The sequence below is a fragment of the Rhinatrema bivittatum genome, chromosome 3 (genome assembly GCF_901001135.1).
Source record: "Rhinatrema bivittatum chromosome 3, aRhiBiv1.1, whole genome shotgun sequence".
Classification (NCBI taxonomy): Eukaryota; Metazoa; Chordata; class Amphibia; order Gymnophiona; family Rhinatrematidae; genus Rhinatrema; species Rhinatrema bivittatum.
Genome location: NC_042617.1, coordinates 162,733,490 through 162,760,775, shown reverse-complemented (window position 1 = coordinate 162,760,775; position 27,286 = coordinate 162,733,490). Strand labels below are relative to the sequence as shown.

General features: G+C 48.1%; 1 protein-coding gene across 2 annotated transcripts in view; it reads right to left on the bottom strand.

Moving 5' to 3' along the window:
* MTR (5-methyltetrahydrofolate-homocysteine methyltransferase) overlaps positions 1–27,286 on the bottom strand; it is a 357,506-nt gene that overhangs the window by 320,561 nt on the left and 9,659 nt on the right. For both annotated transcript variants that reach the window (XM_029593902.1, XM_029593903.1), the window contains exons 2-4: positions 16,035–16,249; positions 6,775–6,864; positions 115–184 (exon numbers count right to left, since the gene is read on the bottom strand). In XM_029593902.1, the coding sequence (XP_029449762.1) occupies positions 115–184; positions 6,775–6,864; positions 16,035–16,249 (375 nt within the window). The remainder of the gene's footprint in view (positions 1–114; positions 185–6,774; positions 6,865–16,034; positions 16,250–27,286) is intronic.

The window sequence follows — 27,286 nt, the reverse complement described above, 5'->3', positions numbered from 1 at the left end:
CCTCCAGCACTACCCTATGTCCTTACACCACACCCTGTCACAGATTTTGGCAGAAAGGGAGAAGTTTAAACATGCATAAGGCTCAATTTAAGGACAGAAAATGGGTCTTGTTACCAGTCTCAGCTGAAACCTCCTCAGCAGCTTTTCTGGCCAGTTCGGCCGAGATCTTGTTTAACCGATATGCCTATAACAAAAGGATATGTAGATTAGCATATGCAAGAAAGGCACAATGGGATTTCTTATTAAGCTCAGTGTGTTTATTTAGCACATCACAGTTCAACAGGACAACTGTCCACTCTACGTATCAAGCAGCAGTCTCCAATCTAAAGGAAAACAGAATAACCATGGGCACTTTGGCATGGTATGGCACACAAGCTCCTGTGAATTTCAAGTTCTGGGCAATCAAGCAAATAACAGGCGTCCAGAGATAATGGAAAAAAAAATCAGCAGAGTCCAATGGCAGTGCTGTGGTATGCACTGCTATGCAGAGAATATGGGTTCAAATCCCAGCCACGTCTTCCACTTCCCAAGCCAGCTGAGAATGAGGATTCTGCAGAGGCAGTATTCACAGTCCCTGAGGGAGTCCCAGTAATTGTGCAACAGGGACAACTAGGGGCCAGGCTTGGGGGTTCTGTGTTTGCCGGGTTGCCAAGGGAGCAATGGCTTGTTGCAGTGATGGTTGGGCTGTGATGTGGTGAGATTTAAAAAAAAACTGAGGGATTGGGAGGAACATCAACTAACTCCAAATAAAATGATACCAACACTGGCCAGTTCTGATTGAGCTAGAAGCCCAAAGAAGAGAACCCCCCTGCCCACCCCCCAAAAAAAAAAAAAGTTAAAATAAATCTACAGAAAAAGCAAAGAAACAGAAATAAGGTCAAAACTATGTAATCGGGCACTCGTATTCCCCACCAATTCCAAATTCACTTTTCTGACCGAGTTACATTTAGTCCTCTACAAGATGGGAAACAAAGGCACACACTTTTTAAAAAACTATTATGTCTGGTTGGAGAAAATTTTCAAGTATGGATTTTTTCGCCATTTATTTTGTCTTTGCAAGGACTTACACAGAGGTAATAGGAAAATTGGTTCTTATTTGCTAATTTTTGTTCCTGAAGTACCACAGTTCAGTCCAGACAAGTCGGTTTATGCATCCCTACCAGCAGGTGGAGGCAGAAAACAAAGCTTTGAGGCACTGCTACATAACCAAGCGTGCCACCTGCAGTCCCTCAGTATTGACCTGTACCCAAGCCAAGATGTCTACCTTAACAAACACCAATAAACCTGGGGCACACAGATACTTAAAGGTCAGAGGCCCCTGAAAAAAAAACTGGCCCTCTTAACCTGTCAGAATGCACATCTGAAAACTACGTACACTTCTCGGTACTCTGAGCATATCACATATCAGCTCAGCAACATCCAGAAGCAAGGAATTCTTTCGAAATATGGGGATAGGTCTTTGGACTGATCCGTGGTACTTCAGGAATGAAAATTAGCACGTAAGAATCCATTTTCCTTTCCGGTTCATTCCCCAGTTCAGTCCAGGCATGTGGCATTTACCCAAGCCCCTCTATTCTGGGAAGGAACTCCAAAGACCCGCAAGCAACACACTTTCCCCAAAAAACGCCTCCTCTGGCACCCGCACATCCAAGCGTTAATGTTTGGTAACAAAGTGAAGAGAAGGCTACGTTGCCACACGACAAAACTCCTGCAGAGAAAGCAGCTGACACTCCACCCAAGAAGCCACTCCCGCTCTAGTAGAATGTGCCTTCAGAGCCACCGGTATCTGACGACTCTTACAAACATAAGCAGAGCAAATGGTCTCCTTCAGTCACCGAGAAAGGAATTCATGACTTCCAAATCCCACAACCGAGTGCGTCACAAATCCAAAAGATGCAAGTCTCTCTCCTGCGGGGAATCCTTAGACCACTCCAGAAAGGCCGGCAACTCCACCATCCGATTCCCAGGAAAAGAGGACACCACTTTCCATAAGAAAGAGGAGACTGTGTGAAACGTGACCCTGACATTAGAAATACGGAGAAAAGGATCTCTGCACGACAGCACCTTCAATTTCTAAATCCACCTGGCAAAACAAATGGCTACTAGAAACACTGTCTTCAATGTCTGGTCCTTCAATTTCGCCCTTCTCAAAGGCTCAAAAGGCGCTCCACAGAGTACCCGCAAAACCAACCAGATTCCAATCTGGACAGAACCGGAACAGGAGGCCACAAATGCTTGACTCCCTTCCGGAAACGAGCCACAACAGGATGAGAGGCCAAAGACCTCCCCATCAACATGCCCCTAAGGGAACCCAAAGCGGATACATGAATACGGAGGGAGCTATAGGCCAAACCCTTAGACAAAAACCCTCCTGCAAAAAGGCTAAGATCTGAGGAACATCCACAGATAAAGGATTAATTTTCCCCAAGTAGACACCACGATTCAAATACCCTCCAGACCCTGGCATAAACAAGAGACACAGAGAGTCTCTGAGCCCAGAGGAGCGTGGAAATAACCGGTTCTGAATAGCCTTTCAGCCGCAAACCGCCTCCTCTCAAAAGCCAAGCCATGAGACCAAGTGATCCTCCCGATCCGAAAACATGGGAGCTCTGCCAAAGCAAGCGTGGCAAATGAGCCAGCCTGATGGGACCTTCTACTGCAAGATGCACAAGATCCGCGAACCATGGACGATGTGGCCACTCTGGTGTCGCCAGCACCACTGTCCCTGGATACAACTCTATGCGCCGCAGAATGCAACTGAAGAGAGGCCATGGAGGAAACACATACAGAAAAATCCCGGTTGGCCAGGGGCACACCAGAGCATCTAGCCCCACCGAATCGGACACCCTCCTGCGACTGAAAAATATCAACATCTTTGCAATGGCCCACGTTACCATGAGTTCCTACTGTGGAATCTCCCATCTGGCACAAATTTGAATTCCAGGCTTCCGAGGACAGTTCCCACTCCCCCAGATCTAATTGCTGCCTGCTGAGGAAATCCGCTTGCATGTTGTCCAGTCCTGCGATGAGCGAGGCTGCAATCCCCTCGAGATGGCGTTCCACCCACACAAACAGCACTTACAAGTAATCCCAGACCTTCGGCACTGACAGGCTCAAAGACACGTCACCAGTGCCTGCACTTCAACAACCTGTCCGCTGTCAAACACTCTGCCCTTCTGGATATCGAAAAGGGCTCCTAGGTACTCCAACGTCTGAGACGGAATCAGGAGACTCTTAGCTACATTGATCACCCAACCCAGAGACCTCAGGGTATCCACTCTTTGTACAGACTGACCGCTCTCTTCCTCCATCTTCACCTAAATCAGTCAATCACCCAGATATGGATGGGCCAGGATTCCCTCTCGCCTCAAGGCCACCACCACTACCACCATTACCATCGTGAAGCTGTGGGGAGCCATAGCCAACCCAAAAGGTAGGGCTCAAACTTCCAATGATCCTTTCGAATGGGAATATGAAGATTCGCCTCAGTCAGGTCCAAAGACGCCAGGAACTCTGCACCTTGGACCTCTATCACCATACACAATGGCTCCACGTGAAAAAGTGCAAGGCTACGTTTACCTTTTGCAAGTCCAGAATGGGTTAAAAAGTGTCCTCTTTCTTGGGAACCACAAAATAAATGGAGTACCTCTCCTGCTCTTGCTCGTCTGGAGGGATGGGAACTATTGCACTCAAACTTAGCAACTTTTACAGGGTCCCCTCCACTGCTCCTCGTTTGTTTCTCAATGAACAGTGGGACTCCAGAAAAGCCTCTCTGACCAGGCATGAAAATTCTAACGCATAATCGTCTCTTACCACTTCCAGGACCCATCGGTCCGAGGTGATCTTAACCCACTCACCGAAAAAGCAGGTCAACCTGCTCCTACAGCTTCCACCAAGGAGTGGGCGAGCCTGGCACCACTGGGAAGAATTTCCTGCTTCAGGCCCTTGACTGACTCCGTCTCTAGAGGACCTGTGGGAACCCCAAAAGGATTGCTTGTGTCCCAACGACTGTTTTGCCCCAAACCAGAGGCCCCTTTGCCGGAACAAAATCTCTCTGTGAATCCTGAAACCGGGACCTGGAAAGAAAAAACTTCTTATTGCCCTTCTTATCATCCAGTAAACAGTTCCCTTTGGACACCCCCAAAGACTTCATCAGCTGATCCAAATCCTCACCAAACAGAAGCCTTCCTTTAAAAGGCAGCATACACAGCTGGGATTTTGACCACAGGTCCGACAAATTGCACAACTACAAAGGCCTGTGAGCCGCCACTGCCGTGACCATGCTCCTGGCAGATGCACGCATCAAGTCATACAGAGCATCTGCCAAATAGGCCACTCCCACCTCCAAGCACGAGGAATGCCCCGGACTGAGCATCCCAGTAGATGCCTACTCCTGTGCTTTATGAACCCAGCACAAACAGGTATGCTGCATCAGGCTGCCACACACTGCAGCCTGTAGGCTCAAGGCAGACACCTTAAACATGTGCTTTAGCTGAATTTCCAGCTTGCGGTCCTAAACATCCTTCAGAGCGGCCGAACCCGCTAGTCTTCATAGTCACCACTGAGACCGCTGCATCCACCTTAGGAATCTTTAGGCGATGCAGGTTTTCCTCCATCCAAGGACCGAGTTTCGTCAAAGCCCTACCGACCTTCAAGCCTGCTTCCGGGAAATCCCACTCCCAGATGATCAGCTTCTGAATCTTCTTAGGCAACGGGAAGGCACTAGGAGGACCACACAACCCATCAAGAACCGAATTCACTCCCTCATTGACGGACTCTTCCTTCACCCCCAACTCCTCCAACACTGGAGGGATGAAGGGACGGAGCTCCTCCTATTTAAACAGATGGCCCACACTAGGGTCATCACCTGGATGAGGATCCTTACTCCCAATGGGGTCCACGTCTAGGTCTGCTCCCTGAGGGAAGGCAGGATCATCCTACATATCAACAGAATCATCCAGAAGCCCAAGCACTTTAGCAGTTCTCCCGAACCTCCTGCCAATGCCAGCCTTGGCCTCTCAGATGGGGCACTAGTCCATCTCTCTCTGGACCTCTTCTCTTCTGCACCCTTCTGCACCAGGAAGGCTCTGTGTAACAGCAGGACAAACTCTGATGAAAACTCCTCCGGTTCCTCGGCCCCATGTGAGAGAAGACTGCACCTCCCTTCTGATTCTCCTCATCCCCCTGCATCATAGGGGAAATGGGGAGGGGAATCTCTGGGCTCCCAGCGGGGTGAAGACCTCAGGATTTGATCCCCCGCAGTCACGACAGAATCCATGGCCCCGATGATCAGGAGGCCCTCCTCTCCTTGAAGCCTCCTGCAGAGGTTCCCTCTGCTCCTGTGCAGAGGGAGCAGGAATTAAGACGAGCTGACCAGAGTCTGCAGGCCCTGTAAGCTACGCATGGCTTAGGCACATCCGCCACACGGCAGGAAGCACAACATGGCCTGAGTGTGCCGACACTGAAGTAGGCCGCACCACTCCAGTGAAGATGTGTGAAACCCGTCGGCTCGAGCCACACACGGAAGGACTCAGCGGCTGAAGTGACACGTGCCCTGGACTGACTACTCCACAAGCTTTCCATTCAGCTCTCCCTTCTGCAGGCTGAACAGCTCCCACTGACAGACACCGGCCTCAGAATGAATCTCCCAACAGGAACAAACAACCCTGCTCCAGTTTCCCCTTCCTAAATTTTTTTTTTTTTAAACTTAATAAAGAATCAAAAAAAGGGTTATTCCCTGAGCAGCGGCTGGCAGGAGATGTCGGAGGTAAGCGGGAGCCAGTCCCCTGGCTATCAAAATCTCCGGAAGCAACAGGGTACAACAGACAGGAGTTTCCAACCCCCCGGATGCCCAGCTCAGCCCGAGGGATGGCCCATAAAGGAACCTAACACCTTGGGGAGCACCACCAACTTCTTCTCACTATCTCCACACTTTCAGTCAGAACTGCAGGTTTGCACGTCAATCATCCGCTGGAAACAGAGAATTTCTGAGAGACTGCAGGTGGCACTCTTGGTTATGCAGCAGTGCCTCAAAGCTTTGTTCTCTGCTTCCATCTGCTGATAGGGATGCATAAACCCACTTGTCTGGGCTCACCCGGGGTACGAACAGGAACCTAAAGTTTCCCTTTATTAACAAAGAGAAAGCAAACATCTATTGCAGTAAGCCAAGGCTTCTTACCGCAGAATCTAAACATGGCAATGAGCAATGAATAAGGATTGCTGGGGAAAGACTTCTTGGAAAGGGAGTTATTACAAAGATGAGCAGACTATTTAATAATGGAAACACAAACGCAATAAGACTGCTTCAGCTCAGAAACATTTTGTCTAATGCTACTGTAAAATAAAATAGGATGGTGTGATGAGTCCACCTGCATCAGGCATAGCTGTGGAAGGTTGTGGGGGAGGGTAAAAGAAAGGCAGGGACATATTTCTTAAACTTATTTTATCAAAAGTTTTGAAAAGAAGAGAAAGGAAAATTGGTCGTACAGTACGTACAGGGAACACAACTATTTAACTCTGCACTGAGAACAAAAAGTCTAGTTATGGCTCTATAGGAGGTGGGACCCAAAATTTTATTTCCACAGGTTATCTGCCATCTATGCACAAGCAGCATTTCAACCTTGCCTGTTTGCTCACAGGTAGTGTTTGATTAGCAACGAGATAGAAATAACTGTCATGATTTAAGGCAGACACTATCAACAGCTGTGCAGCGAGAACACAGCCCTTAGATCAGACTCTCACCTTGGAAAGTATAGTTTTCCCTTAAATTCTTACCAGATGCTCCAGGCCGTAGTCAGCTTGGGCAACACTGGTGCTGCTGAATGTGTTGGTTTCAATGATGTCAGCTCCTGACAGCAAGTACTCCTGAAAAGACAAGTGATGGGAAGTAAACTCCTGTTTCCTCCTTCCTGCCACAGAAGTAATGCTGTGCGCTCTCCAGCATAGACTGCAGTTTGCAATTCACCGCACTAGGTTTTAGGTGGCACAGATATCCTGTGCACTAGAAACATTTGCATAAATGTTGTTTGCATGACATTAAAACAAAACACAACCCACAAAGCTGCTAACTAAAAACTAGGAGGTCCATATTCAATCATTATCTGAATAGCAAAGTTAGCAGGATAAACTTATCTGGCTAGCTTTGGAGTTATATTCAATAGTGCAGACAGCTAACTTTATCCAGTTAACTTTAGGATAGCTCTTTGGCCGAACCAGTTGGCAGGCTAACTCAACTCATCCCAGTTATGCCCCCAGAACACTCCTAACTTAAGTTAGCTAGAATTTAGCTGGCTATCAGCCGGCTAAGCTGAGCTTGAGAGGATCTGCAGAGAAAAATGGGAGAAAGTCCTCAAATCCAGTGTGCCAAGATTGTAGCATCATACCCAAGACTTGAGGCTGTAATCACTGCAAAAGGTGCCTCAAAGTACCGCGTAAAGAGTCTGAATAGTTATCAAAAATGTGATATTTCAGTTTGTTTGTTATTTTTTTAATTAATATGCATAAATTTCTACAAACCTGATTTCACTGTCATTATGGGGTATTGGGTGTAGATTGAAGAAGGAAAAATTGGAGAAATTACTTACCTGGTAATTTCGTTTTCCTTAGTGTAGACAGATGAACTCAGGACCAATGGGTAAAGTGTACTCCTGCTAGCAGTTGGAGACGGATCAGATTTCAATCTGACGTCAGCTCCTAGTACATATACCCCTGCAGGAAGTGCAGCTCTTCAGTATTCTCCTCGAAAAAGCATTGTGGATATATGTGTGACTGACTGATTGATTAACTTAATAATTTGGTTAACTTGGATAACTTCATAATTTGGTTAAACGTTAAACTTGATTAACTTGAACTGGTTGATTGACTATAGCTGGAGACCGCCAGTGTACTCAACCGGAAAGTGTCGACACCCAGCAGGGTGGATGCCCTAGGTAAATGAAAAACATGGCTTACCCTTGAAGATTTGAAGGCCCTGCATGACGGCAGCCAAGGGTGGGATGCTGAGTCCATCTGTCTACTCTAAGGAAAACGAAATTATCAGGTAAGTAATTTCTCCATTTCCTAGCACGTAGCAGATGGACTCAGGACCAATGGGATGCATAAAAGCTACTCCCGATCCGGGTGGGAGGCTGCCCGTGACCCACTTAGTATTGCCCTTGCAATGCTGTGTCCTCCCGAGCCTGAACATCCAGACGGTAGAATCTGGAGAAGGTATGGATGGAGGACCATGTAGCCGCCCTGCAGATCTCGGCAGGTGACAGCATTCTAGTTTCTGCCCATGATACTGCCTGGGCTCTGGTAGAATGGGCCTTGACCTGTAGAGGTGGTGGCTTGCCAGCTTCTACGTAGGCCGCCTTGATGACTTCCTTGATCCAGCGGGCGATGGTTGCCCGTGAGGCCGCTTCCCCTTGTTTCTTTCCGCTGTAAAGGTCGAAAAGGTGGTCCGTTTTTCGTACGGGCTTGGACAATGCCAGGTATCTGGATAGGAGTCTGCCGATGTTGAGGTGGCGGAGACTACGGGCTTCTTCCGAATTCTTCCAGGCATCCGTCGTTGGTAGCGAGATGGTCTGGTTAAGGTGGAAGTGTGAGACCACTTTGGGGAGGAAGGAGGGGACCGTGTGTAGTTGGAGGGAACCCGGGGTGAGCCTGAGGAACGGCTCACGGCAGGACAGTGCTTGTAGTTCCGATATGCGGCGTGAACACACCGCCAGCAGAAACACCGTCTTCAAGGTTAACAGGCGAAGGGACAGGCCTCGTAGGGGTCTGAAGGCAGTTCCCTCTAGGAAGTCCAAAACGAGATTGAGATTCCACAGAGGTACCGGCCACTTTAGTGGTGGGCGAATGTGTTTGACTCCTTTCAGGAAGCGTGACACGTCCGGGTGAGAGGCTATGCTGTCGCTCTCGCTCTTGGAGCCGTAGCATGACAGGGCAGCCACCTGTACCTTGATGGAGTTGAGGGACAGGCCCTTCTGTAGTCCGTTCTGTAAGAATTCCAGGATCACGGGGACAGTGAATGAGCGTGGTTTGATGTTGTGGTCTTCGCACCAGGCTTCAAATACTCTCCAGATCCTTATGTACGTTAGTGATGTCGAGAACTTGCGTGCTCGTAGGAGGGTGTTGATTACCGCCCCTGAGTACCCGTTCTTTTCTCAGGCGAGCCCTCTCAATGGCCAGACCGTAAGAGAGAATTGAGCTGGGTCCTCGTGGAGGATCGGACCTTGTTGTAGCAGGTCCCTGTGTGGGGGCAGGGGTAGGGGGTTCCCTGCCAGCAGTCTTCTCATGTCTGCGTACCAAGGTCTTCTTGGCCAGTCCGGAGCCACCAGAAGAACTAGTCCCTTGTGTAGGTGTATCTTGTGAATGATTGCGCCCAGTAGGGGCCATGGTGGGAAGGCATATAGTAGGGTCCCCGGGGGCCAGGGCTGTACCAGGGCATCGATCCCTTGGACTGCGGTTCCCGCCTGCGGCTGAAGTATCTGGATACTTGGGCGTTGGATCTGTTTGCCAGAAGGTCCATGTCCGGTGTCCCCCACCGATCCACTATTATCTTGAAGGCTGTGGGTGACAGCCTCCATTCTCATGGGTCTAGACTTTCCCTGCTGAGGAAGTCTGCCGTGATGTTGTCTTTCCCGGCGATGTGGACGGCGGAGATCTCCTGGAAGTTTGCTTTCGCCCACGCCATCAGGGGGTCTATTTCTAGGGACACCTGTTGGCTTCTGGTTCCCCCCTGCCGGTTGATGTAGGCCACTGTCGTGGCGTTGTCCGACATTACTCTGACCGCTTTGTTTCGAAGTCTGTGGGCAAACCGCATGCAGGCTAGTCTGACTGCTCGCACTTCTAGGCGGTTGATGTTCCATCCCGCCTCTTCTGCGTTCCACTGCCCTTGGGTGGTTAGCTCCTCGCAGTGTGCTCCCCATCCTCGTAGACTGGCATCTGTGGTGAGTAGAGTCCAGGTTGGGGAGGAGAGACTTGATCCCCGGCTCATGTGGCTGGCCTGCAGCCACCACCGTAGCTGGGTCCGAACTCTGCCCGGGAGTGATAGACGTATGGTGTAGTTCTGGGACCATGGGCTCCACCGTGATAGGAGTGCGCGCTGTAGGGGGTCTCATGTGGGCTCGCGCCCATGGCACAACTTCCAGTGTGGATGCCATCAGCCCGAGGACTTGCAGGTAATCCCATGTTGTGGGACGAGGATCGTCCAGCAAGGTTTGTAGCCGGTTCCACAATTTTGATCTCCTTGTGGGGGTCAGGCTGACCTTGTCCTCTTTGGTGTCGAATCGGACTCCTAGGTACTCCAGAGACTGTGAGGGCTGTAGGGAGCTTTTGTTTGTGTTGACTACACATCCTAGGCTTTCCAGTAGAGTTCTGACTCTGCTGGTTGCTTGGCGGCTTTCCTCCGGTGACTTTGCTCTAATCAGCCAATCGTCCAGGTAGGGGTGAACAAGGATTCCTTCCTTCCTCAGTGTTGCTGCCACCACCACTATTACCTTGGTGAACGTCCGGGGTGCTGTGGCTAACCCTAAGGGTAGTGCCCGGAACTGGTAGTGACGGTTCAGGACTTTGAAGCGTAGGTAGCGCTGATGTTCCTGATGAATGGGGATGTGCAGATAGGCCTCCGAAAGATACAGGGATGTGAGAAACTCTCCTGGTTGTATCGCCCTTATAACGGATCATAGGGTTTCCATGCGGAAGTGAGGGATCCTGAGGTGGCGGTTGACCAACTTGAGATCCAGGATGGGCCTGAATGTTCCCTCTTTCTTGGGAACGATAAAATAAATGGAATAATGGCCAGTATTTATTTCCTATGGAGGTACTGGGGTTATGGCCTCGAGTGCCAGTAGCCTGGACAGTGTGGCTTCCACCGCTGTCCTCTTGGAGGGGTCATGGCAGGGGGACTCCACGTACTTGTCCAGAGGGGTTTGTAGGAAATCCAGGTAGTATCCCTCTCGAATGATGGCTAGGACCCACTTGTCCAAGGTTATCTCGACCCATCTGTGGTAGAATAGGGCTAATCTGCCCCCTATGGCTTCTTCCCTTGGATGGGTCGGCTGAATCTCATTGTGGGGTGCGGCTGGGGCCTGTACCCGAGCTGGCTCCCCTCTTGTTGTGCTTGGTCCGAAAGGACTGGTTCCTGCCCGTAGGGCGGGGCGCTTGATAGTTGTTCCTATAAGGACTGAAGCGCTGAGAACTTCTGCCCCTGGAGGACCTGGGGAAGGAACGCTGATTTCTCTTTGTCTTATCTTCCCGGCAGTCGCAGCAATGGGCACTCGCCCCATTTGTCAGCCAGTTTCTCTAGTTCGCTGCCGAACAGGAGGGATCCTTTGAAGGGCATCCTTGTGAGGTGCGTTTTGGAAGATGCGTCAGCCGACCAGCTCCGGAGCCAGAGTTGTCTCCTGGCAGCCACCGCAGAGGACACTCCTCTGGCCGCTGTGCGCACTAGGTCGGAGGCAGCGTCCGCTAGGAATGATATTGCTGGTTCCATGTCTTCTCCCGGGGTGGTGTTCCTGGTTTGTGATAGGCAGGCACGTGTCACCACGGTACAGCAGGCCGCAATTTGTAGAGACATAGCGGCGACGTCAAATGATTGTCTGAGGATGGACTCCCAATGTCGATCATGTGCATCTTTGAGCGCAGCTCCTCCCTCCACTGGGATAGTGGTGCGCCTAGAGACCGCGCAGACCATAGCATCCACTCTTGGGCATGCAAGAAGATCTTTGGTTGCTGGGTCCAGGGGGTACAGGGCCACCAAGGCTAGTCCCCCTTTGAATGCAGACTCCGGAGCATTCCATTCCAGGTCAATCAGCTGTTGTGCTGCTTGAAACAGAGGGAAATGGCGAGAAGTCTGTCGAAGACCCTCCAGCAGGGGGTTCGGTTTCGGTTCCCCCGAAGTACCTAGGCCCGGGATAGCGAGCTCCGTCAGACATTGATTGACCAGGTCCGGGAGCTCGTCCTTTGTGAAGAAGCATCTCATGGTTCGGTGAGGCTCTGTCCCCGGGGGGAGCTCCCCTTCTTCTAGGGGTTCGGCTTCTTCCTCAGAGGTGTCCGAGTCCCCGTAGGTGGGGCTTCTGGGTAATGGAAGCCTGTGCCTAGGTCTTGAGGGGCCTGGAGCATGTGGGTCCTCTGGTGGAGCATGTGGTTGGACAGCCAGAGGTTCAGTTTGCATTTGAACAAAGGCGTGAATCCCCTTGAAAAACTCCACCCATGATATAGACGGTGGATCAAAGCCGAGAGGCGCTGGTTCCTTGGGGGTCCCCGTCTGTGGGGGGGGTCCCCCTGGCTAGGTCTGGGGTGCCCCCTGAGGAGCTGGAACTTGGCCCTGGGTGGGACTGGCCCTGAGCTGGATCTCCCAGGGCCTCCTCGCACTGCGTGCACAGGGCATCAGCCTCCTCGCTTTGTGCGGCTCTGATGTAGCATGCCGGGCAGAGGCCTTGCGCTTTAATTTCTGTTCCTGGCGGTGCCATGGTTGTCGGCGCATAAATCTTATGCGCTCCGGTGCACTTAGATTGAGCGTGTAAGTTGTGCACGCGGCTGTGCCGTAGATATGCGTTCGGCTATGTGCGCGCAAGGATTTATGCGCGCGTAAGTCTATGCGCACAAGTGCTTTGTGCGCCTGGCTCAGGAGATGTGCGCTCGGAGGCAAACGGCGCGGCGAGTAGGCCAAGATGGCGACGGCGAGCACACGGGCAATATGGCGACCCCCTCAGAGAGTCTTCACGTGGGCAGACTCTTGGAATAGCCGGGGCCTGGCCCTGCTAGGGCGGATCAACCCGGTGGCACTGGTCCCGGTCAGTGACCTGTGCTTGTCCTCGACCCTCAGAGACCAGATTCGAGTAGAAGATTTCTACCTTACCTTGTCTTCAGCGCTTCCCGGTTTCGTCCCAGGTGGTCTCCGGCTACGGGATGAGAGGGCAAATACCTTCACTGCCGTGCTCGAGGGTGCACCCGCTGCCTCTCAGCCACGCCCGAAGGGTCGAGGGCTAGGTCCTCGCCGCGATTCAGCCACCGGATGGAGGCTCACCTCCGAGGGACCACGGAAATCACCTCGGGAATCTCAACTGGGGGAGGGACCCGAGGGTATCACCGCAGGAGAGTGGGGCTCGTCTTCAAGTAGGTTTTCTTCTTTCAATTTTGGGTTTTCTTCTTTAAATTTGATCTAACGCTTAAGAGTGTGCAGATAATCCAACTGCTATCGAGACGGAAAATACTGAAGAGCTGCACTTCCTTAGGGGTATATGTATTAGGGGCTGACGTCAGATTGAAATCTGATCCATCTCCAACTACTAGCAGGAGTACACTATACCCATTGGTCCTGAGTCCATCTGCTACACGCTAGGAAATGCATATTATTCATTTTAAAATAAGGCTGTAATGTAACAAGATGAGGAAAATTTGAAGGGGTCTGAATACTTTCTGCATGCACTGTAGTGAAAATAAATTTGGAAGGACCAGCATGTTCCATGTCATGATCCTCGCAGACCCCTTCTATGAGAATCGGAGGAAGTCAGAGTTCTGAGCCCCTGGCCAATGGCTGAGTTGGATGGAAGGTGGGTTCAAAATGAAGATCAACCCTGGGGTAGTTGTAAGTAAATGATCACACCACTGTAACTCCAAAAGGAGAAAGTCTAAAGTAGCAAAAAGAAGCTTCCGGGTTAATTAATAAACAGGACTGAAAACCATCATGAACAAAGAGAGCCTAAAATTTGTAATCTGGCACTTCAGCCCTGAATTCCCCCTCCCCCACCCACCCACACACTACTGGAGCTGCCCCTGCCACTGACAAGAGTCACCATTGTCTAAGACAGCACCCTGCTAACAGACAACAGACTAGCAAGGCAAGAAGCTACAAAGGAAGGAGAGACTGAACAGAGGCATCGAGAGGAAGAAGTCTGATGAAGGGAAAAGCAAAAGCTGCAGGTAAAATATGCCAAAACAAGAAAAAAACCTGGAGTTTGCCCCATGATAAGTGATGCGCACTGTCATGTAGAACAGTGGTCCCCAACCTTTTTTGCACCAGGGACCGGCTTCAAGCAAGACCAGTTTTCCCATGGCCCGGCAAGGCGGGGTGGGGGTGGGGCAGGGGCGGGGCTTTGGTCATATAGGGGCGGGGTTATTTTTTACAATTTCCCAAACAACCAATAAAATATTTCAAAACAGCACATATATCAAATAACACACAATAATTAAAACTAATAAGGATTTTAAAAAGCCCCTGCTGTCCATACATGGGAGCTCTTGATTTCCAGTCACCCTGATATTGTCGAGGATTAGGAGGTTATCCTCTCTCTCTCACACATACTCACATGTCCATTCTCTCTCACACATACGCTGTCACATACATACACATTCATGCTCTTATACCCACTCTCAGGCTGTAAGATACTTTCTCTCCCCATCCACACCCCCCCCCCCCCCCCCACACACACACACACACACTCTTACTCTCCTGGATTTTCTCATACACACTCATGCTCTCACTCTCACTGGCTCCCTCACAACCTCAGAGCCTCTCTCATTCCTCTGCTGCCACTGTCACTGCTGCCGCATGGCTTTTGGGGAGATGCTGATTGCTGCTACTGGCACTGAAGCCCATTCTGCTGCCTCGTATATTGTGAGATCCGCATAGAGAAAGTGTTACTCTTGCACATTCCCAAATATTACATGTGCCAATCAGTAAAAAGTAATTTATTTTTTTTACATCTGCTGTCTGATCTTAGTTTTCTAATTGGTTGGTCACAGGCTTTTTTTTCCCACCTTCCCTTTCTTATTTTTTTGCCAATTCCTTTTATATTGCCTTTTTTTCTATTTCTTTTCTCTCCATCTGTCTTCTTCCCTCAAACACACAGTCAGATTCTCATTCTCACATGCTTTCTCTCTCTCTCTCACACACACACACACACACAGGCTCTCACTCTCACATGCTCTCTCTCATATAAAATCATTCATACACAGCTCTCACTGGCACATGCTGTCTGAGTCTCACACCCACTGGCTCTCTCTCACTCCCACATGCTGTCTTGCTCAAGCACAGGCTCTCACTCTCACATGCTGTCTTCTCTCACACACACAGGGGCTCTCACGTGCTTTCTCTGCAAACACACACAGTCTCTCCCACACACAATCTCTCAACTCATATCATACACGCACTCACCTCTGGGCCTCTTCTTTACGGGTCGCCACAGGATGGGCCGTGCTGCTCCTCTTCTGCACGCGGCTGAAGCTCCTCCTCCTTCCTGCCCGCGGCACGCAGCTCCGGCAACATTTTTCTTCCGGGGCAGGAAGTAGGAGGAGCACCTGAAGTGGCTGATGCTCCTCCTCCCTGCCCGCGCAGCTCCGGCAACATAGCTCAGCCGCGACGCACTAATCGGCTTTTCGGGTCGTGGGTTTGGAGGAGGCGGGTCTCCAACTTCGCCCCGCCTTCCCACAGCAACGGCAGCCAATGAATGGCAGCTGGGGAGAACGGCGCCGCGGACCGATAAAAAACCCCCAACGGCCCTGTACTGGTCCACGGACCGGTGGTTGGGAACCTCTGATGTAGAGGATCTGTTTCCTGTACTGGCTGGGGCTGGGGCTGCCGCAGAGGCAGGACTTGCAGCCCCTGGCAGAAGGGAAGATTTGGTCATCACTCAACAGCAATATCCAGTGACCAGACCCAGGGTCAATATTAGCCGGCTTCCGGAAGCAGCAGCAGTCTGTGACCCCAGGCCAAGGCCTGTTGCTGTGATAGCTGAGGTGGGATGGGGATATGAAAATAAGAGGAAAAAACTCAGGCAGTCGCAAACAAAACCTCATGGTACTGTAGCCCAACAGAGACTAGTTATGACTGACCTGGAAGACTAAAGGTGCAGGAGCAAAGTGCCAGGCCAAACGAACCATCAAAAAACTAAGTAATATGAAAAAAAAGCAACTGTTTTCCCCTACATTCTATATAGTTTGGTTGGCTCTCAAGTTTCTTAAAGATGTTCTAGCCCTGTCAACAGAAAATAATATAACAACCACATATTTGATAGCAGCTCTACAAAACTAAACAAAAGTTACAATACCTTGTGAATTCTGTAAACAATATCAGGCCGAGTTAGACTCAGAATATCATTGTTTCCTTTTAAAAGTTTGGCATGGTCCTTAAATTCTTGCCCTCGAAAATCTCCTTCTGTCAGTGTATGCTGCTGGATCATGGTTCCCATCCCGCCATCCAAAACCATTATTCTCTGTCGCAAAATCTGTTCTATTTCATCTTTCAGGTTTGATTTCTTACTCACTTAAAAAGAGAAGAGGGGAAAAACAGACATTTACAAAATAATAAATAAATCCCAAACTGAACATTTGGATTAAACATGTTAGAAAGCATCACTCCTATTCAGACATTTCAAAAAACAAATGTCAACCTGAGTGGAGAACTACTGTCAAGCAGTTCACATGGGCTGGGCTATCTCCAAGAGATTTGCTATTAGTGTGCTTTGGCCAAACAGGGCATGTGAAGCATTAATGCAGGAACCTAATCCTCATCTGCATGATGCATTTTACTGTGTGATCAGGGCCAGATTTACATTTCACGCTCTCCTAGATACAGGATCTTCAGTGCATTAAAAGGGTAAGGGGGAGATTTATTTATTTGTTTTATAGAAATTTTACATCTTGCCTATTGCTACAGCAACAAGGTGGTTTACAATAAAATCTCATCAATAACATTTTACAGTCATAAACACAAATTTTAAATAAAACAAAAAGAAAATTGACATCTGTAAAGCCTTTCACTAACCTTATTATCCTATTCATTTAGACATTCAGGAGGTAATTTTCACAAGGCACTTACATGCTTAAAACCCAATTTTAGGCATGTAACTAGCTGTTTGAAAATAGCCCTAGCCGGTATGCACTGAATACAATAAACAGAATTTCTGGGGATGGGGATAGAAGTGGGATGGGATTGGGTTTTATGCCCATACTTAATGCACGTAAAGCCACATGCACAAAGTTAACATCGGCTCCTGAGCAGATGTAACTGTGTATTGTGCATAAATCCACTTTGAAAATTCTGGCTACAGTCTATGGTTAAAAAGTACCCATAAAATGTAGCCTATGTGGGCTGCTGAAAATGACAGTCCCCATTCTATTTCTGCCCTATACTACTATCCACTCTCCAGCCACATTATCTTAAATCAATATTTCTCTAATTGCGTCTCCACCTACTTCTCTGAATAACCATATTAACCTTCTTTCTCAAAAACTCTCTCAACTTCTCATAGAAATCCCTGGGGAGTACATTTCAGAAAGTTGGCCTATAATAGCTAAATGACAGCCATTAAGTAGATGTCAGCCTTACTTCAAAGATGGTAACATCAGCAAACCTTGCTGGGAAGACCCTAGCGACTGGCTAGTTTTGTAAATGCATAAGCACTCCACTAAAAAGCTTGGAAGACCTCTTCATAGGCACTTAGAAATCAAACAAAAATTTTAAATTTAGATCTCATTTCTACAGGCAACTGGTGAAGAGAATACAAAGTGGGGGTTATATGATATTTCCTCCCCCATATGAAAAGTCTAGCTTCTGTATTCTGTAAGAACATAAGAACATAAAAAATTGCCATGCTGGATCAGACCAAGGGCCCATCAAGCCCAGCATCCTGTTTCCAACAGAGGCCAAACCAGGCCACAAGAACCTGGCAATTACCCAAACACTAAGAAGATCCCATGCTACTGATGCAATTAATAGCAGCCATTCTGGTTCAGAATTTAAACCAAATGGCGTAAAGCTCTGTAATCTGTAAATCCATCGTGATTCTTTTGGTAATAGAAGTCTCTCTCTATTTCCACCTCTGATATTGACACTTACTCCTTCCAATACAAAACATTTGAAATCTTGAAACTTATGTTTGAACTCCATACAATGGAAAACCAAAGGAGCATCAATCTTACCAATCTTTAAAAAACAAGTTTGCTTACCGTAAACGTTGTTTCCGTAGATAGCAGGATGAATTAGCCATGCTGTCCTGGGATCTGTCAATCAGGTCCGGGAGGCGGAGCTTGATAAAGCAGAGGATAGAGTTTTGTACCCTCTGCGGCTGCGCGTGGTTTCCCGCGCAGGCAGTACAGATTCTCCTCAGTCTGTGATTAAGCAGTAGTAGATCTAACGATTAGTGATTGCCAGGGAGGTGGGTGGGTCAGCATGGCTAATTCATCCTGCTATCTACGGAAACAACGTTTACGGTAAGCAAACTTGTTTTTTCCCGTCGATAGCAGGGATGAATTAGCCATGCTGTCCTGGGAGTCGCACGTTCAGTCTATTCTGTTCTTAAACGTGAGACAGGTTGTGGCAATCACCTGGAGTAAGCTGATGCGGATTGTAGGATTGTTTGACCTAATTGTGTATCCGCTGCAGCTTGTTGATCTAAGCAATAATGTGCTGTGAAGGTATGTAGGGAAGTCCATGTTGCTGCCTTGCATATATCTTTTGGTTGAATATTACGAAGGTGTGCCCACGTGGTGGATAGGGCCCGAACTTGATGTGTCTTTGGTTTGTGAAGCAATGGCACGTTTTGTTTGTTATAGCAGAACTGGATGCATTGTATTATCCAGCTTGAAATGGTCCGTTTCGTGACCGGAAGTCCTGTCCCCTTAGGGTCGAAGGAGAGAAATAGTTGCGATGGGCATGATGGAGCCGCAGTTCTATTTCTATAATAAGCTAATGCTCTTTTACAATCCAAGGTGTGTAATAACGCTTCTCGTTCATTGGTGTGTGGTTTTGGAAAGAAAGTTGGTAGATCAATGGTTTGATTAATATGAAACTGTGAAATAACCTTCGGCAAAAAGGAGGGATGCGTTCTCAGGACTACCTTTTGATGGAAGAATTGTAGATATGGTTCATAGTGGACTAATGCTTGAAGTTCGCTAACACGCCTCGCTGAAGTAACTGCGACTAGAAATACCACCTTCCAGGTTAGGTATTTCAAGTGCGATGATTCTATGGGTTCGAATGGGGCATGCATCAGCTGTTCCAATACTATGTTGATGTTCCACGGAACCGCCGGTTTCTTGAACGGTGGTCTAATATGCAGTATCCCCTTGAGGAATCGAGCCAGAAGGGGATGAGCTGCTATGGTGACATTATTAACCGGTCTATGGTAGGCCGCAATAGCGCTTAAATGAACACGAATCGATGCCGTAGCTAAGCCAGTCTCGTAGAGGGTATGTAGATAATCCAGCAATTGATGCGGTGTGCAATCCACTGGAGATATGCGATGTGATGCACACCACGAGGAATATCTTTTCCATTTGTAACTGTAATTCAGTCTAGTGGAGGGTTTCCTAGACTCTAGAAGTATGAGTTGTGCACTCTGTGATACCTGTTGTTGTGTTAGTAGCCACCGGTCAGTCTCCAGGCTGTCAAGTGAAGGGAGGAGTGCATCAGATGGAGCAGGGTCCCTTGATCCTGAAGGAGAAGGTCCGACCGATTCGGGAGCTGGATAGGGTCGTCCGTTGAGAGGCGAAGGAGGTAACTGTACCAAGGTTGGCGCGGCCATGATGGGGCGATGAGTATCATCTGCGCTCTGTCCGTTATGCATTTTTGTATTGTCCTGGTGATGAGGGGAATTGGTGGAAAGGCGTAGAGAAGGCCTGTTGACCATGGAATCAGAAATGCATCTTGCGCTATTCTGAGTTTGCTTGGATGGATAGAACAAAACTTGGGAAGTTGCGTGTTGTGTTCCGTAGCAAAAAGGTCTATTGATGGAGTTCCCCATCTGTTGAATATTTGGAGCGTTACATCTGCATTGAGTGTCCACTCGTGGGGATGAAATATGCGACTCAATCTGTCCGCTCTTGTATTTGCTATACCCGGAAGATAAGTCGCTTGAAGATGTATGCTCTGTCGATGAGCAAGTTGAAAAATTTGCAATGTTTCTTTGCAGAGGGTCCAGGAGCCTCAACCCCCCTGTTTGTTGATATAGAACATTGCCACTTGATTGTCCGTATATACCATTAGTCTGCGGCCACGCAAGAATGTCTGGAATGCCTGTAGAGCCAGGCGAATGGCTCGGAGTGCCAGCAGGTTGATCTGTAGGGATTGTTCTGCTATTGACCATAGGCCCTGTGTTTCGTATACCTCTAGATGCGCTCCCCAACCCTTCCTGGACGCATCTGTTGTTAGAACTGTGTTGTGCATGGGTTGGCGAAATAGAGCCCCTTTGACTAACGTGGATGGAAGGAGCCACCACGAGATGTCTTTTTTCATTTCCTTGGTAAGGTTGATGGCCTGAGAGAGAGGTTGTGAGTGCTGTTTCCACTGCCGTTTGAGTCCCCACTGTAACCTTCTCATGTGTAACTTGGTATTTGGGACTAGGAAATTGGCTGCTGCCATGTGGCCGAGGACCACCAGCACCTGACGAGCCGATGTTATATGTTTTGTCTGTAAAGTCTGTAAAAGTTGTCGCAGTTGAATTTGTCTGTCCAACGGCAGGAACGCTCTGTGTTGCGTGGTGTCCAGATACGCTCCTATGAATTGGAGTTGTTGTGCTGGTTGTAGCTGAGATTTTTGGAAGTTGACTACCAATCCCAATTGTTGTAAGCATTGCAGGATGTGATGCAGATGCGAGACGAGTAGTTCCCGGGTCAAAGCTACTACTAGCCAATCTTCCAAATAAGGAAAGATTGTTATTCCTTGTTGTCTGAGGTGAGCCACCACCACTACCATGCACTTGGTGAACACCCTGGGAGCCGCAGACAACCCAAAGGGGAGTACTCTGTATTGGTAATGTTTGTGCTTGTGGTGAAAGCAGAGGTAACGCCAGGAAGAGGGGTGCATTGGAATGTGAGTGTATGCATCCTTCAGATCGATGGAACACATCCAGTCGTTGGGTTGTAATAGTGGTAGGATTGATTTCAGGGATACCATTTTGAATTTTTCCTTCACTAGGAATTTGTTGAGTTCTCGTAGATCTAATATGGGTCGTAGGCCTCCTGATTTCTTGGGAATCAGGAAGTATGGGGAGTAGAAACCTTGATTGTGAAGGTTTTTGGGGAGGAGTGCAATGGCCTTTGATTGGCAAAGGTGAATAATCTCCTGCTGTAGTTGTGGATGGGTTCTTACCTGCTTTGGATTGGTGAATTGTGGCAGGTTTGGTTTTGAGTGGAAATGTAACTGATATCCCTGACGTACAATGTCCAGAACCCATTGATCTGACGTTATGTGTTCCCACATGTGTAGGCATGACTGGATTCTTCCTGGCGGTGGTGAGAGATGTGGTGGTGGCTTCAGTTTCAAAAAGACCGAGTCGGCTTAGCTGCCGTCGGTTGCTGTTGAGTTTGTTGGCGTTGCGCTCTCGGTTTGCCTCTACGTGGAAGCTGAGATGGTTGTTGGTGACTCTGTTGTCTTTGGTAGGTTGGATAAGGTTGTGTACGGAAACCTTGATAAGATCGGTAAGGCCTACGCCCATATGATGCCCTGCGAGAGTAAGGGTAAAAGCGTTTGGGGGCTTGATAAGGCTGATGGGTCTGTAACGATTGGACCGCTAGTGCCTCGTCTTTAAGCTTTCCTACCGTTTCTTGCAATTTTGTGCCAAATAGGTGATCTCCTGTGCAAGGGAGATTGGCTAGCTTCTCATGCACATCATCCCTAATAGAGCTGGAGCGGAGCCACGCTGTCCTCCTCGCCGCTATAGCTGTCGCCGATGCCCTCGAGGAAGTCTCCATGCCCTCGTATACTGATCTAAGTAGATGTCGGGAACATTCCTCCATATCGTGTAACGTTTGGGGCAGTTCTTCCCTAGTTGTTGAAAGTAATCCTTTTGTGGCTTGCACGCACTCGTACAAATACTGCACCATATAAAATTGGTGGTGCATGATACGTGTAGTAAGCATAGCGTTCTGGTAGATTTTCCTACCTATTTCATCCAAGTATTTATGATCCTTGTTAGGAGGATAAGTAGCATGGAGTTTTTGTTTCCGAAATCTCTGCAACACTGATTCTACAACTACCGATTCGTGTGGTAGTTGTGAGAGGGTATAAGGAATATCCTTCCTGATCCGAAATTTGAGATCTGACTTCCTGGAGACCGCTTGTACTGATTGGGGTGTCTCCCAAGATTTCAGGAGGCGGCGATGAAGAAGATCATGTGGAGGAAGTGTGGTAGGTTCTCCTGGCACATCGAATATCTTCAACAAACCCAGAGTTTCTGCTCTGGGGTCCGGTTCCTTCTGAATCTGTAGTTGGAGGATGTTTCCCATTTTCTCTAAAAAGCGAGGATATGAGAGGTCCTCTGGTGGAGAATATGGTTCTTGCTGACCTTCCGGAACATCGGAGGGGTACCCCGTTGAAGAAGCGGGGGATTCTGAATGGAATCGATAGTGCTCCGGTGAGTTGGAGCGCGTTGGAGAGGGCTGCGGAGTTAGTTCCCCAGGAGAGGTTGGTGTGTCTCCTGCGTCCGCCCTTGGTGGTGAAGTTTTCTGTATAGAGTTTGTATTCGTGGGTTCTTTATCCAGTATGAATGACGACTGTAAGGTACTAAAGAAGCCTTCTAACGATTGTGACAGTTGCCAGAAAGCATCCTTGGTGGCCTGTGGCAGAACTGATCTTTGTTGCTTATCTACTGGTTCGTTATGGTCTCTAGTTGAACTAGACTTCTTAGATGGAGAAGAAGCCTGCGAGGATGTCAGGTAGATAGGTGATTTTGAATGTCTTGAATGGGAGATCCCCGATGATCTTGAGGTTGAAGGACTGATTTCTAACCTATCTCTTCGTCTATAGTGAGATTCACCTGCATGCCTGTCATGTCTTCTTTTTGAGGCAGATGATTTGTGAGGTGGGTCTCATTCCCGATGAGAGGAGGTTGTCCTATCTGAGGAGTGCTCTGAAGACCTGCGTGTACGTTTAGGTGATCTCTCGCCGAGCTGTTGCTGCTCGATAAGGAGTAGAGCTCTGGTCGTCTGCCAGTACGCTCCGTAATAAAGGAGCCTTCTGGGTGTGATAGCTTCCTAGTTGGTGCTATCTTGTGTTTGTAGGACGATTCTGTGTTTGGTCGTCCCGTGGATTGTGGTCGGGAATGCGGCGCGGTAGTCACCTTTGGTGGTTTCCGCGTCTTGTCAGATGCACTCTGCGCCGACCTCGGCGCCGTCTTTGGTGCCGTTGTTTCAGGCGTCTCTCTCGGCGCCGATGGCTCTGGCGCTTCTCTCGGCGCCGATGGCTCCGGCGTCTCTCTAGGCGCCGATGGCTCCGGCTGCCCACTCGGCGCCGATGGCTCTGCCGTTCCGTTCGGCGTCGATGGTCTTCTAGTTACCGTTGATGGCGGCGCCGGTTTTGCGGTTTTTGGATCCGGAGCAAAGAGCGGTGGTTCCCGCGCCGTATAGGTAGCTGTTTTCGGCGCAGTCTTGTGTTTGCGGTCTTTGTGACGAGAAGATATCGTTTTTGAATGTGTCGATACCTGCTTCATGTGACTTTGTGGTACGGGCGCCTTGGGGTATGGCGCCGTACTGCTATGTTGTTTCGGCGCCGTTTGTGACCTCATTGGAGACGGCGCCGTTGTCGGCGTCAGTGCGCCCTCCGAGGACTCAGACGCCATTTTGCGTCTTTTTGTTGGCGGTCGATCCTTCTGAAGATGTAAGTCTCGTTGCGAGTCCTTGTTGGAGTTATTCGACGCCCCTCTGCGGTCGGGGAGAACAGAGCCCTGTTTCCCTTGTACCTGTTTTTCCTTTGGGCGTGAGGAGTCGGAAGATGCCGTTCTGGGCATTGAATATTTTAATTGCTTCACCGGGCCCGGTGAAGAGTGAACTTCCGAGGGGTCCGAGGTGCTTAAAAGTTCCTGCAGACGATAGGCCCTTTGGCGTTTGGCTCTCGGGGACATCTTTTTACAAAAATCGCAGTTGGGTACATCATGGCTACCGCCGAGGCAGCGGTAACATCGGTCATGGCCATCCGTGACCGACATCACCTTACCACAGCGGCAGCGTTTGAAACCCGATTTAGACATTGAGGAGACTGTCAGCTCCGCGTGCTATCCCGCGCGCGGAAAGAACAGACTGAGGAGAATCTGTACTGCCTGCGCGGGAAACCACGCGCAGCCGCAGAGGGTACAAAACTCTATCCTCTGCTTTATCAAGCTCCGCCTCCCGGACCTGATTGACAGATCCCAGGACAGCATGGCTAATTCATCCCTGCTATCGACGGGAAACAACTTTTATGCTCGGCCAAACATGTTCTTAAAGCTCTGATTGTTTGTTTTTTCCACGTATATCATTCTACATGGGCATGTAAGCACATAAACAACAAATTCAGATGTGCAATTAGTGTATTCCCTTGAAAAATATTGATGTTTATCTTTCGGATTCATAAAAAAAGAACCTTCAGACATGACATCACAAAAGGAACACTTGCCACAACGATAATGGCCCTTTACTTTATTGCCAAGCAAAGTAGCTGTAAATTTGTTGGTAACTTCTAGTAAAAGTATGAAGGACTTATTATTTCTTTGATGTTTTTTGACCGAGTAAAAGATATCCGAATCCTACAGTTTTTTCAAGGGAATACACTAATTTCACATCTGAATTTGTTGTTTATGTGCTTACATGCCCATGTAGATGTTATTGTTTGTAAGGTTTTGGGTGGATTTACAGATTACAGAGCTTTCCGCCATTTGGTTTAAATTCTGAACCAGAATGGCATTCGTTCTTTTGATATAATTGACTGAAATGGTCAATTCATCATAGTGTCTGCAGTGTAATACAAATCCTTTTAAAAGGTATTTTTGGTTTTTTCATTGGCTGTGAAAGCCTATAAAAGAAATGCGCATGCACCAGCGTTCTTTCAAAAAATTCACCATTAGCGGTGGGACCCCTGAGAAGAAAACATGAATGCAGTTCATTGAACCTTGAAAAATGGTAATACGAGGAGGTGTTGTTTTCAACAAAAAGTAATTTCTGTATCTGTGCATTACAATGAATGTTGACAATATTTCTTTTTTATAGTTAATGCCTTGAGACAGCTGTTACAGCAAAACGCTAGCTAACGTCAGCTTAACTCGAAGGGTACTTTTGAGTGACCATCGATATCAAAGGTGTCCATACCCTGGATTCACATACTGAAGTTTCATGAATTTACAACTTGGAAATCATTGTGAATTAAGTCTCAGAAGATAAGTGAAATCTTTTTTCCATTAGTCAATTTATAAAACAACTTTGGTTATTTACATCAAGTACGTTACCTTCAGATGTGAGATAAAGAAAATCTTTTTATTGGTTTTCACTCAAAGAAATATGATATTTTTATAAAAAATGTTTTTGAAAATTAACAAAAAATCAATAAGGAATAAATAATAAAGGCACTTTGGGAGGTTTTTTTCAAAGACCCATGATTGGCTCGCCCGTAAATGTGTTAAGTCCTTGAGAAGATTTACACTTGGGCTTTGAGGTCATTCTCCTCCATTAAGGTGGCTATTTTTAATTTCATATTTTGGCGTAATAACACTGTGTGGTGTAAAGATTTTTCTTTTTGGATTGTTTCACAACTTTACACATTCTGATTGTTTTTTGATTTGTTCAAAAATTAGTACAAACCAAAGAGCCATATATGTCAAGAAACTCATATAACTGCCAAAATTAAAGAGACCTTCATAAATGTGCAGTTGAGCTCAATGAATAAATCACTTATATATGGTTATAGAGATGCTAGTTAACGCTTTAAACCACTAAAATGAATAGATGCCCAACGATTAGGCAAGAAAATAACTTTTGCAAAATCCCAAGCACAGAATAACGGTAGGGCAAATAGCTTCCTGCATGGTGCTCCTGTACAGCATCAAATTTTTAAACTGGTCTGGCTATGATGGGAATAGCACTTGGAAAGCTGACTGTAATACTGATGCTGTATGTTTAAATAAAAGAAACAGCACTATCGTAGAACGTGGCAGCTCAGCACCTTTGCACTCAAAGGGAGCTGGTGGCTTAGTTCTTTGCAAGAGTAAAACGGATTGCATCAGACAGGCAGGCTCATTACATAATTCGTGGTTCACTAAGTCCAACCAGATGCTGCCAAACTAAAATTCTCATTTGTACATTGCCTTTTATCCCATCAGACATACCGGGACAATTTGCTTTGGCAAGCTCCCAATTTCTATATCGTTTCTAACTTCCTATGTTTCCCCTTACTGACATGAGTAGAGAATAAGAGCTTAAAGAAACATCTCCAAGTAAAACCCAGAAAAAGCAAATGTTGCTTACCTGATGTAACAGGTGTTCTCACAGGACAGCAGGATGTTAGTCCTCACAAATGGGTGACATCGAGGATGGAGCCCACCACGGAAAACTTCTGTCAAAGTTTAAACAGAACTTTGACTGGCCCCTACTGGGCATGCCCAGCAAGGCACTGACCCTGCAGCCAGCATTGGTCTCCCTTCAGTCTGATTTTCAAAGCTACAGGCAGTGCCTAGAAAGTAAGAATAAAACGAACCCAACACCACGGGGAGGCGGGCGGGTTTCGTGAGGACTAACATCCTGCTGTCCTGTGAGAACACCTGTTACATCAGGTAAGCAACATTTGCTTTCTCACAGGACAAGCAGGATGGTTGTCCTCACAAATGGGTGAGTACCGAGCTGAGGATGTCCCGACTTGCACCAAATGTACCCAACGGTGTGCAGCAGGCACAATAAGTGAGGAGAAATTTGGGAAAGGGCATCCGCACCCAACCGGGTAGGTGGAAGGGTGTTGGTACATCAGGTTGGAAAAAGGTTACGCAAGACAGACTGGCCGAAGATGGAGTCCTGTCTTCCAGCTTTGTCCAAACAATAGTGGGCTGCAAAGGTATGGAGAGAACTCCAGGTTGCAGCTTTGCAGATGTCAGGAAGCGGCACCGATCGAAGGTGTGCCACTGACGTCGCCATGGCCCTCACAGAGTGTGCTTTAACACGGTCTTGAAAAGGAATGCCAGCTTGCTCATAGCAAAAAGAAATGCAGTCCGCCAACCAGGAAGAAAGAGCCTGCTTACCCACAGGTTGTCCCAACTTATTAGGATGGAAAGAGACGAATAATTGAGTGCTCTTCCTATGGGAAACTGTACGGTCTAGGTAAAAAGCTAGAGCTCGTTTACAGTCTAGGGTATGCAGGGTCTGCTCTCCAGAGTTGGAGTGGGGCCTGGGAAAAAAGATAGGTAGTATGATGGATTGATTGATATGAAACTCAGAAACTACCTTAGGTAAAAATTTAGGGTGAGTGCGGAGTACCGCGCGGTCCTGCAGGAGCTTAGTGTAAGGCGGATAGGTAACTAGGGCCTGTAATTCACTAACCCTGCGAGCTGAAGTAATAGCCAAAAGG